At 38.6% G+C, this 20,674-nt stretch overlaps 1 protein-coding gene across 2 annotated transcripts in view; it reads right to left on the reverse strand.

Moving 5' to 3' along the window:
* The window catches only part of GPATCH2L (G-patch domain containing 2 like), a 55,255-nt gene that overhangs the window by 19,275 nt on the left and 15,306 nt on the right, over positions 1 to 20,674 (reverse strand). Inside the window, exons 3-8 of one of the 2 annotated variants that reach the window (XM_045563284.1) lie at positions 18,099 to 18,163; positions 13,372 to 13,548; positions 11,441 to 11,520; positions 8,621 to 8,688; positions 7,199 to 7,253; positions 5,152 to 5,237 (exon numbers count right to left, since the gene is read on the reverse strand). In XM_045563284.1, the coding sequence (XP_045419240.1) occupies positions 5,152 to 5,237; positions 7,199 to 7,253; positions 8,621 to 8,688; positions 11,441 to 11,520; positions 13,372 to 13,548; positions 18,099 to 18,163 (531 nt within the window). Of the gene's footprint in view, positions 1 to 5,151; positions 5,238 to 7,198; positions 7,254 to 7,309; positions 7,350 to 8,620; positions 8,689 to 11,440; positions 11,521 to 13,371; positions 13,549 to 18,098; positions 18,164 to 20,674 lie in introns of both variants that reach the window. The other variant, XM_045563294.1, reaches the window with a different exon arrangement.

Genomic DNA, 20,674 nt, shown 5'->3' on the forward strand with positions numbered 1-20,674 from the left:
TTTATAGACAATACTATAGCAGAAACATAGCCTCGCACAGGCTGAAACTAAGGCACTAAAGAGGTGAGCAAGAGCTGCTGTACATCACATCATCCTCAACAGCATAGGACTAATAAAAGGTTCTTTCCCCCAAGCCCTGGGGTAAAACCTGAGGCTGTTTATTATGGCTCCAAAGGTCAAAATTAATAGTATGAATTGAGTCTTCTTCTTGCTCTTTGAAACTCCTTGTCAAGTGGCACAGCCAGCTGGGCACACAACTCTGATATGCAGATCATAACGTTTGTGAACAGATAAAATGAATTACAAATGAGCTCAGCCTATCATATTTCAACTCTCTGATGGGCAGGAAGGTCTCTCTCTTTTATACCCAAACACTGTCCAAATGCCTCCTCTTATATCTTACAGTCCATTTGAGGCCATTTAAGCACCTCAAGAATCCTTATTACATCTTGTTAGCAAATGACTCTGGAAGCCAACTTAAAAGTTTTTAAAATTGCAATTATCCTAAGGACAGGGTAGGGTAGTAACTATACAACAAAAATAATATCAGCTACCAAGATGTTAAATATTTACCTATATCATTTCATTTTGATCCCCACCCATTCAATAAAAAAGTATTGATATTTTCATTTTAAAGATGAGGAAATTGAGGTATGAGGAGGTTAAGTCATTCACCCAGATCTACCTAACACTAATATCCACACTCTGCGTCTCACACTGCCTATGCCAATGGACTATGAAGAAAATGGTAGAATGAGACTTTTCATTCACTCATTAAGGAACATGTATAATATTTACATACCAGGCTGTATCTGTCATCCTTACTAGAACTGAAAATAAGATTTCTCAAAGGAAAAACAGTTTATTTACCAAGGAAGCTGACCTCTATGAAGAGAAGATATCAAACAGTGCTTTGCTATTTCAGAATTAAAGATAAGAAAGAATAAATGGAAGTGGTAATACATTACCAAATTATTACCCCAAACAGAAGAAAGGTCACTAAAAGATGACCTTTCCTTTGAGTTGGAGAAAACCCAAAACTGCCATGAAACACTCAAAAACTACAACTGGTGACTTGTGCATCATACAGATGCAATTGACCTGTGTATAGCAGTTGCTAAGTTCTAGTTACCACTTCCTATAGGTAATGATGGTAAAAAACACTATCCTTCACAAGCAATAAATCTCTCATTTTGGGGAAAGCTGCCTGCAGCACTAGTCTCCTTATTACAAATTTGTGACTGTGCCCTTGACAACAATATCTCTGCGTCTACAAGAACACCACTCACACCATCTGCTATTTGAGCAGCAGCAATCCTTAACACCAAGTATTGCTATTTTAATAGCAAATCCCAATACTAGCAACCAAAACAACAAAACCAAAACAGTTGGTTTATGATTTCATCCCCACACACAGCTAACTACCCCTACATCCACCCAACAAAACTCTGCTCCCCCCGTTTATTAATAACCATGTGACGGGTGCTGTGCTAGATACTAACGCTCTTCTTCACTGCAGCAGGCTCTCCAAAGTCCAGAGGCCTTACAGAGGGGTGCACACAATACCAAAGCACAGAGCTCATGCAATTACAAAATCAAGTCCCTATTAAGCAAATTACAAAGCAACAGTCATAAACCCATACTCATTCAGGGCAACAGTTCCTAACCCCGGCTGCATATTGATCACCTGGGGAGCTTTAAAATAATGCCAATGCCTGGGCCTCATCCCAGACCAATTAAAACAGAATCTCTGGAAGTGGGGCCCAACATGGATCTATTTTTTAAAGGTTCTCAGGTGATTCCAGAGTGCAGCCAGGATTGAAAACCAGCAAAGTTAAGTATTTCTAGAGTGGTATTTCTGAAATCCACAAGTCTATTAGATAGTACAAAGATCACAAAACTCTTCCTCTCGTCCATTGCACCTGCCATCTGGGCTGTCTTAAAATGATACATCAATAAAATGTTATTTTAAAATTATGGTCCAATTATTTATTTGGTTATAGCAGTGAAAAACTAAACAAGAGAGTACCTAGAGGTCACTCGTCACCCCCAGGGCCCTCAGGCTATTCTGAGAACCAGAGCTATATATGGCTGTAGCAGTGAGGAAACGGGTGAAAAGCCCTGGCTCTCGTGCAGTAGTTGAGTGCTTGGGAGAGCAGAATCGGCAATGTCCAGGCAGGCAGCAGCCTCAGCTCAGTAACCTGACAGGAGGGAGCCTTCATAGTTCAGGCATGATTATCAAACTCTTTGTGCTCTTAAAGGAGAGTAATTATAGGCATGTGAAAAAAGGGAAGCGCTCCCTGAGGAACTCTTCCTCACATGCTTCCCAAGAGGCAGCAGGGCCATTAAAAATTCCATGATGAAGAGGAAAAACAGCCTGGGAACAGCCAGGAGGCAATACAGCAAATTAATACACCAGCCCTCCTCGGGGAAAGCTGTGATAAAACAGGAAACACTTCTCTCTTTGCAAAATAAAATTATACCACTAATGATAACACAGTCACCACACACACACACAAATCGTTCTAATGATGGGTGTGAAATTCCCAATGCTGCCCAGATGCTTTGAAAGAAATCTTTGCCTACTACAAATAAAATGGGACAAGAAAGAGATAAAATTTCCATTCGAAACAATTTTTAGTTCAGTCATTCACCTGCTTCTTCCCTATCTCCACTACTTGACATTCCCTCCTTGGTGCCAGGCTTTTGCTAAATAGTCCATTCTTGGCAAAGCCCGCTGCAAAAAGAATCCAATCTCATCAGTCCACCACACTGGAGCTAGACGGCTCCTTCTCCACTGACCACTTGCTGGACAGGGGCACCCACGATTTCAGAGGAGGGAGAGGTAGCCCTGACAGCTCAGTGTTTCACCCTTCCCATTTTCAAACACTGCATAGAGGTCACTTGCACTGATCATTTCCCACAGAGCAGTGGTTGCCAAACTCTATTGACTGTGCACCCGTGTGAGTAAAAAAACTCAAGGAAACACTATATATTTATATGATAATACATACACATAAAATAGAAATATGTGCTACTAGACTAATGTATGTACAATTTAAAACCAAAAGAAAATTTCAAGCACAAGATAATAAATAAATGTAAGTTTAAAATTTTTCTGCCCCTACTGACCCCGAAGAACCTTCATGCATGCAACCCACTTAGTATCTACTGCCCTGGGAGGGTTGTCTAAACGTAAGGACAAGGATGATGTATAATTGTCCACACTCTCTCTCTTTTGCTTTTAGCAATGATCTCAAGCAACAACCAATATTTCCCTAGAGCTGAGTGCACCAGAAGCACAGTTGAGACTTCCTTATATTTCCAAGTCCAGGTACAAACACTGTCAGGCAAGTGAGTGAAGATAATGATGTGGATAATGAGATACACAAAGAAACAAGAAGCTGACACCCAGTCCAGCCACAGGATGAAGCTTTTCAAGGAAAGAAAACCTGACAAAAGCACAGATACTGATCTCAGCATAGCACAGCTCTAGGTAGCAGAGGTAAAGGGAAGAGGGCAAAGTAGTCCACTTTTAGCATCTGGCATGATATGGTGATACTCATGCAGTCTTCCCAGAGGTATACACGGCCATCATTCTATTTGGTATTAAGATAAAAAGCTGAGGACTGCTTTCTTATGGATTAAAATCTTGTGACTTCCAAGATGGCTTGAGCGTCACCACCTCTAAGAAAAGCTCCCCGAGCCCCTAGGTTAGGAGCCCCTCCTCTGTGCTTCGTATCATTCACATGCAAACTTTTATTGTAATTGTCAATTTTCATACTCATGAGAATGTACGCTCTTTGAGGGCAGTACCTAAACAAAGAGCCTGGCACCCAGTAGGGAGTCAGCAAATGTTGAATGAATGAATGAATGAATGACAAATAAATAGCATGCTACTGAAGAAAAGGCTTTACAGCAGTAGTTTATATCATTCCATAATTTTCCACATTCTCAAGAACACCATCTATGATGGTCTCTCTTTTCAAAAGACTTTCCCCACAGAAGCACTTCTTTTCCAGTAGAAAGATCTGGCAGTAGGTTATGGTACTGAGTTTATTATTAATATCAAAGTCCATAGTAGAAGTTCTAACTGTATTCATGAAAGAGTAACTTCTTTGTGCAGCCTATGCCTCAAAATCTAGGAACATATGCACTTAAAAGCTTATGAGTAACAAAAAAAATCCTTAGAACCTTGGAGAGAAATTCTTTGTGCTATCAGAAATAATAAAAGTTTTTTGGTCCAGCCTACCAGCTGCTTTGTGACAACATCCTTGCTAGGGGATATTATCATTAAAACTATATTTATTTCCCATGTCACCTAACTTAAGAGAATTTATATTGAGAGGCATAGGAGTCATTCATTTGACAAATATATACTGAATACCTAGCAAGTGCCAACCATTGGCAGGTGACGGGGATTTATCAGGCAACAAGACAAGGTCCTTGTAGTCTGATGCTTACATTCTAGTAAGAGAGACTATGAAAAAAGTGGGAAGAAAAAAAACCCTACAATCCACCCAAAATAAGCTAATAAGACTGTGACAAGAGTCCTCATAAAGGAAACAGATAATGAGCATAAAGTGCTGGAGGTGGCCCCTTTGGATAGGATGGTCTGAGTGTTCCTCTCTAAGGAGGTGGCACCTGAGTTGAGACAAGCAGCAGCTCAAAGACAGTTTTCCAGGCAACAGGAACAAGTGCACAGCATCCAAGGCAGGAAAGAACTGCTATTTTTGAAGAACAAAAGGGAGCTCCCTGGTACAGCTGGATCTCTCCCTCAGAGAGGGGGAAAACGATACGAAAAGAAGCTGGACATGTAGGGAGAAATGAGATTGTGCAGGGTTTTTTGCATGTCATGGCAAGGAACATTGACAATGTTCTTTGAAGATGGGGCTTTTAGCAGCAGAAATAATACGAAATATGAGCCAGAAGACTTAGGTCAAAGTTGAGATTTAATCACATACAAGCCATGTGATCACAGGAAAGATATGTCACCACTCTGCCTCAGTTTCTACATCTGTAAAATGTCTATTTACCTCAAAAGATTGTTATAAGGATCAAACTGGACACTACACACAAACGTACTTTATAATGTGAAGTGATATAAAAAGGAATATGGCACTGTCCATAGCAGCCATAGAAGGTAATTACCTGGCAGAGCAGTGTGCTGGTGAGCATCTCCGGTGAGAAGCATCCGCAAGAACATCCAGGGAGTAGAGAGGAGAGAGGGGATTAAACTGCAGGAATAAATAAGATTATTTCAGTACGGCTTGTATGAAACGGACTTAATCCTAGAGGGTAATCTATTTTACTTTTCCCCCTTGATTGCCCAATTCCTTTGCCATACAAAACAGACACCATTCAATAAAGTTGCATGTGTTTAACAGTGTGCCTGTGAATGAGCCACACCTGGCCTAGCACAGCTCAAAAAGACAGGTCCTTATTAAACAGCAATGTTTCAAAAACTTCAGATACACAATAATCGCTTACAGGGCAAAAGACAATACTTTCCAAGTGACACAACAGGAATGTACACCTACTGATTATCAACTGTGGATCAGTCCTTGTTCCCAAGAAGATTAGCATGAAATTACCTGTTCATTTCCTTATCCTGGCAAATGTTTCCAAGAACAATGGGTTAAGCACAAACCCGCAGCACAGTATAGTGGAAAAGAACTAGACTAAGAATTAGAATATCTTAACTTTTAGTCCCAATCTACCACTGAGTTGCTATGTGTAAAAAATGTCATAATCTCTGAGCTCTACTATCCTCATCTGTAAAATGGATATATCACTAAGTGTTTTACCTATTTAAAAGGGTTATTGTGAGGGCTAAATGAAATATTGCTTTCAGGTTATAAATTAATTTCAGTTTCTCATCTATAAAACATCTATGAACTTCAAAGCATGGTTGTGAAGATCAAATGAAATACTATATATAAAAGCATCTCACTTCAAGTTTGCTAGCTTTCTTTGGACTTTTTCCACAATAAATAGTCCTCTCTCAAAAATTTAGAATGTAATACATTCTGATATACGAAGACTGGAAGACAAACACTGGAAGAACTTTGAATGGTAACTTCAAAAGTACTTAAAAAGAACATAAGTTAAGCAACTATCTATAGAGGTTCTAGTCTCAGTCCTACCTACCAGCTGCAGGATTTTGGGTATGAATCTTACGGACTTCTAGTTCATCATCTGTAAAAGAACAGATCTGGACCAGGTGATCACCACAAGTCCCCTTCTGCCTTTAGATCCTGTGATGCAAACATGATTAGTATCCTAGGTTAGAATTCCCCAAACTGCAGTCTCTCACATATCACCTGCATGACTTTTTCCTTATCATCCTTTCCTTTCCTTATCTTTCCTTATCATCTGCACTACTGTTTACTTAGTATTTTTCTTTATATCAATTATTTTTACTCAGCCTTGTCCTACGTTTCCATGAAATAACAAGTTTTACATAATGACTACATTTTCTAATACACATTATAATGCACAACTTAAAGACTGTGTGTCTACATGCCACCTAAAATCATCTCATACACATATATGACTTATGTCTTCCACTGCTGTAGTTCATTTTGAAATGACAAAATTACAATGAAGGTTTCAAGTCCAAATGTGTATCAACTCAATAAGCTAACAAGTAGTCAAAAAACAAACCAAAACACTGAGCAACAGGAAGCCTGAGAATTTTTACCTATCATCTTCATCTACTATACAACTAATCACCAAAATAAAGCAATTCTCAAAAAAAAAAAAATCAAAAAGCTTCAAACGTAAAGGAACATATCAGTAGCCACTGTATTTTTAAACTGTGACTCCTACCCAAAGGCCTAAATATGCCAAGGGCCCCCTCAGGGGGTAGCTGAAAAAAGACTAAGAGGGCAAGGCTCAGAGGCCTTGACCCCACGTCACCAAAAGTAGCTCTATCTTCCTCTGCTTCAGATGTTTAGGCTTCAGTGCAGTACTTCTCAGCACAGAATTCTGATGGTGAACTAAAGCATAAGCAGATGAGATTCATGCTGCTTTCTTACAGCACAGTTCAAAACTAAAATGAAAACATAATTCTATAGATATGTGTTGTAAGAAATTGATGATCACAGGAGAACCTAAAAAAAGAACGAGTATCGAATATTCTTGGAAAACAGTTCTTGAAGGAAATCAGAATAACACAGGGAAGAGGGAACCTTACCTCATGCGCACAAGCAGAAATGTGAGGAAAATCAGAAGCCAACGCTTTATTCTTTCTAAAGAAAAGGAAATCAAATGATAAAATAAAGATGACAAAGAAAAGCGATCTTACCTGATTCCGTTCTCTTTTCCCAGCTGATGGTAACCAGAAACTAAAGAGAGGGAGAGAACAACAGGAAAGAAAATAAAAGAAGTGGTAGGAAAATTACAGATGGAAGGAGAAGATAAAAAGATGTTGGAATAATGAAGTGAAGACAAAGAAGGAAATGGGAAAAAGATGCGAAGGGAAAAGAAATGGAGAAAGATATTAAATGTGAACTATTTTGCTGAGAAATAACTCTTCAAAGGAAAAAACCGCATAACAGAATGTAAAAGACTGGACAGGCTGGAAATAAACCCAAATAAACCAGTGTGACACCAATGCACTTTCAGCTGTACAGTGACAACAGGACCCCCAACTCAATGAAGGCAATAAACCACACGCACATCTCGCCTATTTTGTAAATTAGAAATTCGACCAGGCTGAATACGTATAGGATGGTAAGTGGGTACTGACCATGAAGTGTACAGGATACATGAAAGACCAACCACGTTAGGGGACGAGGCTGCCACAAAAAGGGGCAGAATGATTCTCTGTAGCCATACACAGGCTTTCCATTGCATTTACCACGGTAATTAGGACAAAAAGATACTTCTCTATAAAGAGGTCTAAAAATTACAAGAGAATACAGGAGAATAGAGGCAATCACCCATTTTGAACAAAAACAAGAGACAGAAAAAATGAATTTAAAATATAACACCCTGGCCGGGCACGGTGGCTCATGCCTGTAATCCTAGCACTCTGGGAGGCGGAGGCGGGAGGATTGCTCGAGGTCAGGAGTTCGAGACCAGCCTGAGCAAAAGCGAGACCCCATCTCTACTAAAAATAGAAAGAAATTATATGGACAGCTAAAAATATATATAGAAAAAAAAAATTAGCTGGGCATGGGTGGTGCATGCCTGTAGTCCCAGCTACTCGGGAGGCTGAGGCAGGAGAAATCGCTTAAGCCCAGGAGTTTGAGGTTGCTGTGAGCTAGGCTGACGCCATGGCACTCACTCTAGCCCGGGCAACAGAGCAAGACTCTGTCTCGGGAAAAAAAAAAAAAAAAAAATATATATATATATATAAAACATCCTTAGTGGAGGCTACTAATACAGTACCTACAGATATAAAAAGCAAAAAAATAAAACCAGTCTAGAAAGGAAAAGAAAATCACTGTCATGGGCTTAGGGGGTTGGCCATGTTAATTGTTACAAAGCACAAATCTTTAAGGTCTCCTTTTTCAGCTCTGAAGCCTGATTTCTAGGTTGCTTCATAAAACTCCCCTCTGCCTCCTTCTCCAAGGAACAAGCTAGGACAGCCAGTAAATATATAAGCACTTACTCTTTCTGCCGAGGGTCGCTGATGATATGGCTTATCCTCTCAGTACCTAAAGCACTTATGCTGGTCTCCTAAAAATACAAGAAAGACAAGAGTATCAGCCAACCACAGAAACAAGTATATAAAGTACATTCTGTCCTCAAGCTCACACTTCCCCTAACTATGCCAGCCAAGGCAACCTCAAAGGCACATGGCAAATGGGAATCTTAAAATGCAATAACAATTGTATTTCTTTTTACAGGAATCTATCTTAAAAGTATTTCATGTTATCCTACACTTATTTTTCTCTAGTGATCTAAAAAATTATAAACGCTGTTTGTTTGTTACCTCCTGGAGTTATTGAAGTATATAAGAGTAAAAATAGTTTTAAAAAAAAAATCCAACAGTGGCCAATTTTTAACAAGTCAGCATACCCAGCTCCCTACAGTTATGTGATTATAGCCCAAACAATCTTCATCCTGGGACATTTCTCGAGTCCTCTCTGATAAAACCTAAGTATCTGCTGACTAAATATATACAAGTCAAAGGACTTTTGTGACTTCAAAAGTTGTCGCTCTGTATTTTGTCCCTTAAATGTCATCTCTTGAAGTAAAAATAGAAGTTTGTATATACTGACTCTTAAATTTAGGGTTCTTGAGATTGCAATGTGAAAGCTTACCCATAACACCACAAGCAATTCAGAAACCCACCATCTCCAAAAAATTGGACAAGAGCAGAAGGCACTCAACCCTTCACTTAGCTCGAGTATATTTACAATGCATATCTATCACAGTACCTGGGAAGGCACACCAACATGTATACAGCTAAGAGTTACAGTGTTAAAATGAGAGAACACAAGTCATGGGCATGAAGGTTAAGAACGCTAAGGCTGTTCCTCAAACACATTTGTGTATAGACAAATGGTGTTACCTGTATTTGCCTATGTGTATGGATTAGCCTAAACATTAGGCTACATGTTTTAGCAGAACAACTGGCTATAGGAAAATTAATTTGAGGTCAGATTCTGGGTGGGAGTGGAGCTAAATGAAAAGGTTTCACATGCTGCATTCTTCATATTCTGCCTCCCTTACAGCTATGGCTTCTGGTCACAGACACAGACATGGTAGGGGGGCCAAGGGAAAAGATGGGTGAAAAATGAGCTATTTGTTACAGCAGAAAAATTATTAACTTAAAGTGCCGTAATGTTTAAATTTACAGTTTATTACTGTGTAAATTACAAGCAGTACTTTGCGTAATTAGCAGCTCGCTGGCAGGGAGCTGTGAATGAAACTCATTATTTATGATTACAATTTAGAAAAAGAGAAGAGAGATGGGGGAGGGGGAAGCTGGGGGGCAGAGCAGTGACCTCTGCTAGAAATGATAAATATCCCTTTAAGGTGATGAAGATGAATTAAACAAGTAAATATTATCCCACTCATTTGAAATCATTAGCTGCATGTCCAATAGGCCCCAGTTCCCTTCTAGGCAAGCTAAAGGGAGCCTTCAAGATGAACTGACTTACAAGGAGTACTTCTTATTTTATAAGAACTGAAAGAATGTAAGGTAGGTGGCAGGGAGAACATTATCTGTCAAGCCTAACCAATAAAGAGAAAAAAAGAAAACCATCTCTCTGTTCCCCACTCCCAACCCCCTGCCTCCCTCTACCCATGTACTCCTATCCTGATCGTTGTTCTGTTAAGAACAGGCTCCCAGAACAGCAAAAGCAAGCACTCTATTGTCTGTAAAATGAGTGATTTAAAAGGAACAAGATATTAGTCTTCCAATGACCAAATGTTTTTCTAATTAGAGATCTGAATTTGAATTTAAAAAGAACTAAGAATCTGAGTTCATCTGGAAATAAACAGCCTTTTTTCTTTTGCATGCCTAAAACTTCAGAAAACAGTTCCCTGATTAGACTATGAAATAGCAGCTCCTTAAGGGTAGCCAGACCATGGCTCTGACCACTATATACCTGGCTTGGCATAGAGCCTGCCACATAGTAGGCATTCTAAATGCTTGTTGAGTTAATACTCTCAATGTCTCTCCCTTCCTTACTCTTTGCCCACCACCATCTTCTCTGGTCAGGTATGAGCCCCTGTATTACCCTAGTTCTCAATCTTAAAGATAGAGTAAAAAATAAAACAAAATAACAAAATACATAAAAATTTAAAAAGGGTTCAAATCTCTATTCTGCCACTCCCATCTGGGTAACATCAGACATTACTTAACTTCTTTGAAACTAAGTTTTCCTCATCTGCTGAAGGGGAATATAACTTTTTTACAAGGTTGAAGGATTAAATGAGTTGAGTGTCTAGCACAGTCCCTGGCAAAGGAAGAACTAAATAAACAGTAGGCAGTGGACAGTCCTCCCTCATGGTGAGAGAGGGGCTGCTGAAATTCGATAACAGATTCTTTTTTCCAGTTTTGGGTTTTGTTTTTTTTTAAATGATTTCTAGGATGAAAGACCAAAGTTAGGAAAGAACAAAGATGCATTCATGAATTCAGGAGGAGTCATAGAGAAGCCAAGAATATTTTAACTTATACGATAATAATACAGAATTAATCAAAAGTTGCAGAAGAGACAGAGATCAGGCCTGTAGGTTTATAGTCACTGTTATGACAGTGTTTGCTTTGTCAGAACTTCTGAATGAATTAAGTTTCATTTTTTATGTGTGCATCCACTCATATCCTACATAATGTTCATTCTTGTAAACTCCCAAAACATCCCAGTTGGCTTCATTAACTCCAGGGAGTTCTATAGCACCTTTGATTGTTAATAGCACACACAGATTCCACAGGGATATTATCTTCCTGCTGAGCCTAGTAAACCATGAGAGCTATCACCTTCCCAACCAGCCTTCTTCGCCCCTTTCTGAGGCATCGAGCTGCCGCTCCAGGCAGACGATTCAAGCGAGCATGGTACCCTAGATAGAATAAAAGCCTCAGTTACTGAATGCAGAAAATACACAAGCAACCATGTTTCTGGTACACTGAAGGCCTTACTCCCACGATCTTACTAACTTTAAACTAGTATCACAAGACTGTTTGCCAAGGATTTATTATTCCCACATCTTTGTTACTAATAGCATGATCTTAGGCATGCCATTTACCTTTGACCTAGGCATTCTCATCTATAAAGGAGGAATACTCACTCAGTCCTACCTGACAGGGCTGTTTTGAAGACACAATGAAATACATGTGGAAGGAACTTTATACACTGAAAATACCACATAAATGTAAAGTAGTATTAACAATTTCTAACTTTAAATTAAATGCTAGTTTATCTCACAAACATTCTAATCCACGAAATAATGGGAAAAATAGCATGCATAATATTAATATAATCCCATTTTTCTAACTACTGTGTATGTTCTACACATAGAAAGAACAAATGGAAGAATCCACACCAAAATATTATTAATGATATCATCTCTGGATGTGGGATTATAGGTCATTTTAAGTTTACTCTTGCTATTCTTACTTGTGTATATTTTAAGGGGTCCATAAAGAACTTTTAGAAATATTCATTGAAATGGTCGATGAAACAATGTGCCTCAGCCAGCCAGTAGTCTTTACTGAGAACCAACTGCTTTGAGAAGGCCTTTCAACCACTCAAATTCACCGTAACAAAACCTTACATAAGAGTTTCAGCTCCTAGTGTAATTCTGATCACCAAGAGATGCTTGACAATACTTAATAACTGATTAAATGGTTGATTATTAGTTACTGGGAATTCTAGAATCATAAATTTATAGAGCTAAAAGAAACCTCTGAAGCAATTTTGTTCAATGTCATGTATCTTAAGTGATGACCCTGACATCCCAAGGAAATGAAGTGACTTCGTCACAGCCACAGAGCTAGGTTGTCAGTGTCAGGGAGTATTAGCATCCTATTTCCTTCTCCCTGTCCGAGGCTCTTTCTACCCACTTTGCTACATCATAATTGAAGGAAAAGCAAAGGGAAAGGACAAATATTTGTCTGTAATAATACGGTCATTAAAATAAAATCATTTAGGCCAGCGTGGTGGCTCATGCCTGTAATCCTAGCACTCTGGGAGGCAGAGGTGGGAGGGTCGCTTGAGGTCAGGAGTTTAAGATCAGACTGAGCAAGAGCGAGACTCCATCTCTACCAAAAATAGAAAAAATCAGCCTGGCCTGGTGGCGTGCACCAACTGTCCCAGCTACTCAGGAGGCTGAGGCAGGATGATCACTTGAACTTAGGAGTTTCAGGTTGCAGTGAACTATGATGATGCCACTGCACTCTACCTGGGGTCACAGAGTGAATCTCTCTCACACACACTCTCTCTCTCTCAAATAAATAAATAAATAAAAATTATTTAAAGAAATTATTTTTAAATCATCGATTTTTAAAATGCCATTATACCTTGTATGTGAATGTTCTTACTGAAATCTGTTCTTTTCCAAGATCCAATACTTCAGATTTCCATGGAGCACTCAATAATCTATCAGTTTCACATCAGGATAAACAGCTGTGACATGATGCTAGGCTTCCCAGTCTGGCACAAATGGCAATGGCAAGCTGAATGTCCTGCTAAATATATGTCCCCAGAGTCTCCATGGACTGATTCAGGTAGGAATGGAAAAAACCTCAAGCCTTAAGACTCATTCTTTAATCTTCTAGAAAATTCCTGGACTAGCTCCAAAATTCAGATAATTAATATATGCTTAGAAGCATGAATATGTTTGCTATCGGATGATTCTTCTACCCTAAGAGAACCAAAAAAGCATGAAGTTCTTCGTCTTCTCAGAACTCACCTCTTTGAGCTGGCCGAGATGGTAAAAGGAATGTGGAATCTGAGAGTTTATCCAGTCCAGAATCCATTCTTTCTACCTCAGAGCAATGATCAGGAGCCCACTTGGGCAGAAGATTAGGGACAGTGAATCCTGGGACACATTCTCCTTCATAGAACCAGTCACTCTGCTCATCATCTCCTAAAGTAAAGAGATCGTATCATAAGCTGGGATTTTAACACACCTAAGATAAGTCAAATGGGAGGATGACTCCCAGGACTATAGTTTCCATTATACTTTTAAATAAATCAAAGTACAAAAAAATTATTCCGGTCCTTCTTCTTAATCCAAATTATGACGAAAACTAGGATAGCAACCTAGTTTTACAAATATGTCATACTGTGTTAGACCGAACTGCTCTAATAGTAAAAACTAATAAAGCTACCACTTACTAAGCCCTTAAACCTACCAGGATCCATGCTAAAAATCTGTAAATGTTATCTCTTCCAATCCCTACACTAACTCCAACTTACAAATGAGGCAACGAAAGCCCAGAGAAGTCAAGTTCAATTTAGTAAATGATGAAGCCAGGATTTGAACCCAAAGCCTGACTAACTCCAAGCCTGAGATCTTTACTACAAGAATAAACTTTCTCCCCACAGGCCCATCCTCAGTGGTACAAATAAACTTGGGGGTTCAAAGCCCATAAATGTTTTTCAATTCAAAACTGACTGTCCTGAGTGATTTTTTGCTACTAATACATCTGCATTTCTCATAATAGGTGAATAAAGAATGCATGCCCATACTTCTTTTTTTCCTTGGTATCTCATTAATGGGACAGAAAATCATCTTGTTATTAGCAATCCAAGCTACCAGGAAAAAACTAACCACAGAAATAAATAATTTACTTCTCTAAGGCTTTTCAAGAAGTTACACCATTTGCCCAAGGCCATATTGTTCATTAATGGCAACTAGACCCACATACTCAGACTCTTAGTTCAAACTTCTATTGGCTACGATAGCATCTCAGTTTCCACTAGAGTTTTACCCTGACAACAAAGAATAAGATAGATAAATCCATGTCTGCCATCCCATCACCCTTTTGAAATAGCAAAGATAAAGGAAATTATTACAAGAACATCTAAAGAGTTCACAAGGCATTCATTCTTAATGTACACTGGATCCCAGCAAAGCTGCTCAGAACATGCCCATCACATATGAAGTATCAGATTAATGGACCACTAACACCCAGAATTGTAACTCTTAAATCACTGTGGAAATCTCCAAGAGGGGCAATGAAACCTGCATTCTGGTGAACAGCAGCAGATATTACCACTAAAGAAATTACTCAAAGTGTTCCCTTACAAAAACACATCACAAACAGATGTCTTTCTAAAACAGTGGTTCTCAACCTTTAGCATGCATCAGAAGCACCAGGAGGGCTTGTTAAGACATAGACTGCTGAGCTCTACTCCCAAAGTTTCTGATTCTAGTCTGGATAAGATCAAAAATTTGTATTTCTAACAAGTTCCCTAGCGATGTTAAGCTGGTCTGGGGACCACATTTTGAGAACCACTATTCTAAAAGCATCTCACCAAACCAAGTACACAGATGAATTAAAGACAGGCGTCAGTGTACAATGATTACTTTCTCTGCACTTTCAATATGTTAATTCTTTTCTTATCCATAAGCATTCCTTGGGCCATTTATAAAAATAGTATATTAAGTTGGATCATGTTTTCTGATGACAAATGACAGAATATAATGGAAATCTTTTGGTTCTCAAGCATTCACTCAAGATTTTTAATAATACAAAAAGGGACTCACTGAACCGGAAGGAACCTTGTGAGATCATCTAGACCAGTAGTCTTCAACCTGGATTCACTAGGATGCCTGATGCAGGAGCTCCTTAAAAGAGTGCTGCCAGAGAATAAGGAAGAGGCTGAATGCACCAGGCTCTTGACCTCCAGCTCCTCTAGAATCTTGCTTTAACCAAAATAGGCTTAGTTGTTTTATAATTTGAGATTCTATGTACGATTTTGTTTGGGAGAGAAAAAGGAAAGTGTTTCCCCTTAACTGGGGTTCTCAATAACTATTTATTAGGAGTTCACTATAAGCCAACAATGTGTTAGGTACTGTGGTTGCAAATAATAAAACAATTCCTGCCTTTGAAAAACTTCAATGAAAAAGACACACACCTACAAATGATAACATAACAGGGTAAGCAGTAAAAAGCAGTAAGTACAAGGAGCTCTAAAGCACAAAGAAAGAGGAAGGGCTGCCAGTCAGAATATGTTTGGGAAAGACAAGGCACATTTAAAGGGGATCACTGAGGAGACATTAATGAAGTGACTATTTATAAAGGTGTAGAAAGTACCAACAAGGAAATTGATAAGGAATGGTCAAGTACCCAGAAGCCAGCATAGCAGGAGGTCTTTACCAACCCTAGACCTGAATTGGTCCAGGGTTGGTAAAAGATTGACAAGGGAAAGTTATCAGAGCCCAGAGAAAGAATCATGGTTATTGCCAAACAGGAGTAGTGGCCTTCTGCAGAGGAACCCAACCACTGCCAACCAGCAATCCAACAGAAAGGAAGCTAGGGAAAGCTATAATCGTTTCCAAGTCCTCACTACCACTCTACAATAAAGTGATTCATGAACACCCTTTGCCATTGGATTCCACAGTGCCTTCCTCTTTAGGCAGGGCACACTTCCCCATCCTATTGACAGTGGAGTTGGTCATATGACTTGCTTAAGGTAGCAGACCATTAGCAGATATAATTCAAACAAAGGCTTTAAATACGCACACATGATCTGGCTTGGTCACTTGGAATTTATGTCCTTTGCCATGAGATGTCTATGCTACATACAGCTGCTGTTCCCTTAGCCTAGGTCCCAAAATAAGGTACACTGAGTAGATGTAAACCTAACTCGAAACCTGGAGATCGGCTGAGTCCAGGCAAGATCAGATGAACCACAGGCAACCCACAGGCCCATGGCAAGAAATAAATGTGGTAAACCACTGAAATTTGGCTGATGTTAAACAGCATTATCACAATAAAAACTTGAGTAATATATCCAATCCCCCACACCTCTCTCCCTCCAATCATCTACTGATGATTCCTATTAGCCAACACCAACAAGAAATTGAGGGCAAGAAAACCCACTGATATAGTCCATAAATATGCCCTGGAAGGGCAAAAGGAGAACTGTGTCTTGGTGGATGACCAGTCATTCAAGGAAAAAGGAGGAGGAGATTTCAGGGAGAGAGACCAGCATGAACAAAGCAAACAAGCAGGAAATAACACAGCTTTGTGTTGAGAACTCTACGCCTCTAAATGTCACCAGAATGTGTGAAGTTGAGACAGAGAAAGAAAGGAGAGCTGGGGCTACAGAATATTCTATAAGCTTTCATGATAAACCGAGGAATCCTTATTAGTGAGAAAGCTTTCCAAAGACCCAAAAACTTAATCTGTTGTAATAGGTCCACACTTCTTCACACCTCTATATGATTATGCGTTATAACCTAAATTTAAGAGGTGCATTCTGATACTTCCTAGCACTGTAGTAAAAACAAAGAAAAAGAGCAAATATTACTAATTCTGAACAGTATATTATACCAACTCACTCCTGGAAAGGCAACTAGACTTTCCCGGTATGAGATGATAAAATCAAGACCCTAGCTAGAGCCTACCTGTACACACACATAGTCTCTAATGACACCTAAGTCCCTCAGAGTCTTAAAGATAGAAATGTACTCACAACAACCGCCATTATGATAGGAAGCTCAACAACTCCATGGGGCTAAAACTGCCTCCATGCCTACAACTCTGAGGCATGGACGAGAGAGACACCTGGCCCATAGTCCTTCTCCAAAATCAGGACTTGGATGCTGGGTCTCACAGTCCCAGGATACCTTCAGTTACTGGGGAGCCTACCTGGATCAGACATGTAGCCACTATGCCTCTGTCCTTTAGTCACTTGGCCGTGGAGAAAAACTATTGGATTTTAGATCTAGAAAAATTATTGGATTTTAGAGATCTACAAATGCCTTATTTAAATTAAGAAATCTACAATCCCAAAAGGCTACATGAAATTTCTTATTGGTGTACAAGTAGTGTGGCCCTACACAAGTCTAGATCAAGAATTCTGTAAAATGCCCTTACACCAAGGCAAAGTTTTAAATTAGTGTTTAGGTAATAAAAATAAAGAACTGGTAATTGACACACACCAGCCTTATTCACAGAGTTCTATATTAAACTTCAGGAGTTTTAACTTGCGAAAAAAGATGTTTTATATAATATATTCACCTGGAACACTATAATCACTTATAAATAAGGTTAGAAAAATAACTAGATTCTAAGTGGGAAAATAAGAATGTCCTAACATCCAAAAAAAGAGAATAACACATGGGGATATTTCTTGGTTCTAATAAAAAGGAACTTCCCAAAGTCCCAGGCTCAACAGTCTAACCCCCTGGACCAGTGATTCTCAATGTCCGAAATACCTGTATAGGAATCACTTCAGGTGTTCGTGAAAAATGCAGATTCCAGGGGCTAATTCTAGATCTGTTTGATTTCTAGAAGCTCAGGGATTTGCAGTTTTAACAGTTCCCCAGGTGGCTCTATATGCCCTAAAGTTTGAGAACCACTGCCATAGACAACCATCATATTCTCAATGAGCCAGGCCTATAATCATTAGCATCTTCCCATAAACACTGAACCAATATCCCAAAGCTGGGATCAAGATTACCTTGTCGTCCTTCATCATTGGTAAAGAGCCCAGTGTCACTGCTGCTACACACACTGCTGGTTTCACTGAAAAAAGAGGAAAACACAAGAGAACTCGTCAGCGCCAGTCAAAAACAAAGAACTGTACATTCTTATTTTGGTTTTCAAATGGAAAGATCCCAAGCTTCCCTAATTTTACTCCAGCTGTTAGCCAATCAGATATGTAAATTTCATAGGGAAGCTATAACATTTATTTTCCCCCAAAATAATAGAAATATAAGAGGAGAATTCTAAAATTTTTACTTATATTTCAAAGTACTTTTAAAACATCTACAGTCACTTTGTTTAGGATTAAAAAAGTATTTATTAAGGCTCATCAAAGTAATTTCAACCTGGTTTAGAATATTAAGCAACACAAATTTACCAACAAAGCTTTTTTGGAGGGGGGAAGTACATAACTTTTATTATTCACATACATTGGGGTGCACAAAAAAATAGTTTGGTTAGAATTAAAGTTAGCCTCAGGGGCTTATTTATCCTCTGAATACAGGAAAAAAATAGTTTTAATGTTAAACAATGTTTATGGGAGGCCATTGTTTGAAATAAACCAGAATGGATTTTCTGGAGCTAGGTGCCATGTAATATTTTGCAGATGGGGTCTCTATGTTGCCCAGGCTGGAGTCCAGTAGACACTCATAGCTCACTGCAGCCTGAACTCAAAGGATCCTCCCACCTCAGCCTCCTAAGAAGCTGAGACTACAGGTGTACCGCTGCACCTCACATAATTTATCTTTAAAATGGGCCACTTTCTAAAAAACAGGAGATTCATTGCAACCAATCAGAAGGGGTGCCTGAGCTACCATAAGTCCTTTCTGTGTTATCACTATAAGGAAATTAACTTTAATTCTAGAAAAAGCCCAATTAAATGGTTATAATAGTTTTTGTTAATGATATGAGTCTACTTAGACATACTCATCTTGGTGGTAGCTGTCTTCAATAAGAACAGTAGCTCTTCTCTCCCTGGTTTGAGGGCGACAACCTTTCGCAAAGTTCAACCCATGCCTTACCTTAGGCAGATAAAGCCTAAAAGGTAGAACTCTTCTCACATCTGTTGAGTATCAGTTGCCTTTAGCTGAAAATAATCCTAATGCCAATGTAACATAATTTTGGGGTGGCATACTCTGATCCCTTTCAGAGCAAGTTCAGACGGGCAACAGAAACAACCTTAAATAGCCAACAATTTTACTAATATCATGCAAGTTTGATGATTTATAATATATTCTGGAAATTGCCAACATCAACATCAACATCAAGGTTGTTTTCATCAAACAGTGACAATTGCAACAAACAAAAATCCATGAATAAAAAAACAATAACCAATATGGCAAAAGTTATATTTTCTAAATGTGTCTTCCTTCATATCAAGCAAATATACCAAATTCATTTTACAAAAAGGAACTAAACTTAAAAATAAAAATATAAAAACAAACTCCATGAAATAAAATTTTGTCCCATGGAATTCTGTCCAATTAGCTTCATTTTCTGAGCTATTGCTCATAATTGATTCTGCTTCTTCTGATGCTGCTTTTCTTCCAAATTTGATTTACCTGGTTTAAGAAAAACTTCTCGAGCCTTTATAATATTAGCTATATCCTCGATTGGGAGTATTTCCTTCCGAGGTAGTCATTTCCTTTTTTTACCTGCTCTAGAAGATGAAACAAACTAAAGCAAGAAAGAAGCATTTTCACCATGCTACAGAAGAAATAGGCTTGGCAAAATCCCAGTCTACACTCCTGGATCAAAAATCTGAAAATATTTTGTATTTTGCAACATTTCCAAATATCTTGCCAACACTAAATCCTAAAAATGTTGGTTAAATTAAGTAGCAATGTCTTCCTCACTTAAGCTTGTCTCCGAGTAACAGATGCAAGAGATCTGTTTCAGAAAGAGCCAATAAAATATAACCTATTTCTTTATAGGTTCTTTCATTTTATTTTTTATGTACTTATAAGTGAAAACTTTCTCTGGGATCACTGTAAGAAATGTCTCACAAAACTATACTGCTAGATTCCGATAGATTTAGAATCTTTGAAGAGCTCTGCAGTTAAATCCAGAAAACATCCTCACTGAGTACTTCACTCTTCCTGAGTTTAAGGAACTGTGCCTGCTAAACCTAACAGTGTTGTTTTTCTATTTTTAGCCATTTCTGAAGAACATTAGTGGTCTGACTCCATTGAGGCCTACTACACAGTCTCTCATATCACTACTTTATTCTTCTCATCTAGCCTCAAGGATAAAGCAAATTTTATATTTTTAAAGTTTTCTTGATATGAGGGAGAGCTACAAAGCACAGTAGGCCATGGGACAGATTCTATTCAACCATCATGTTATACACTTTATTGATTAGCAGAATCACTACTGAAATTTAAGGGTCAGCAAGCGATGGCCCATCACTTATTTTTGTATGATCCAGGAACTAGGAATAGTTTTTATAGTTTTAAATCACTGGGGGAAAAGATAAAAAGACAAACATTTTGTGACACATGGAAATATGACATTTAAATTTCAGTAACATTTCATTAGAACACACCCACAATA

The sequence above is a fragment of the Lemur catta genome, chromosome 1, assembly GCF_020740605.2.
Source record: "Lemur catta isolate mLemCat1 chromosome 1, mLemCat1.pri, whole genome shotgun sequence".
Lineage (NCBI taxonomy): Eukaryota > Metazoa > Chordata > Mammalia > Primates > Lemuridae > Lemur > Lemur catta.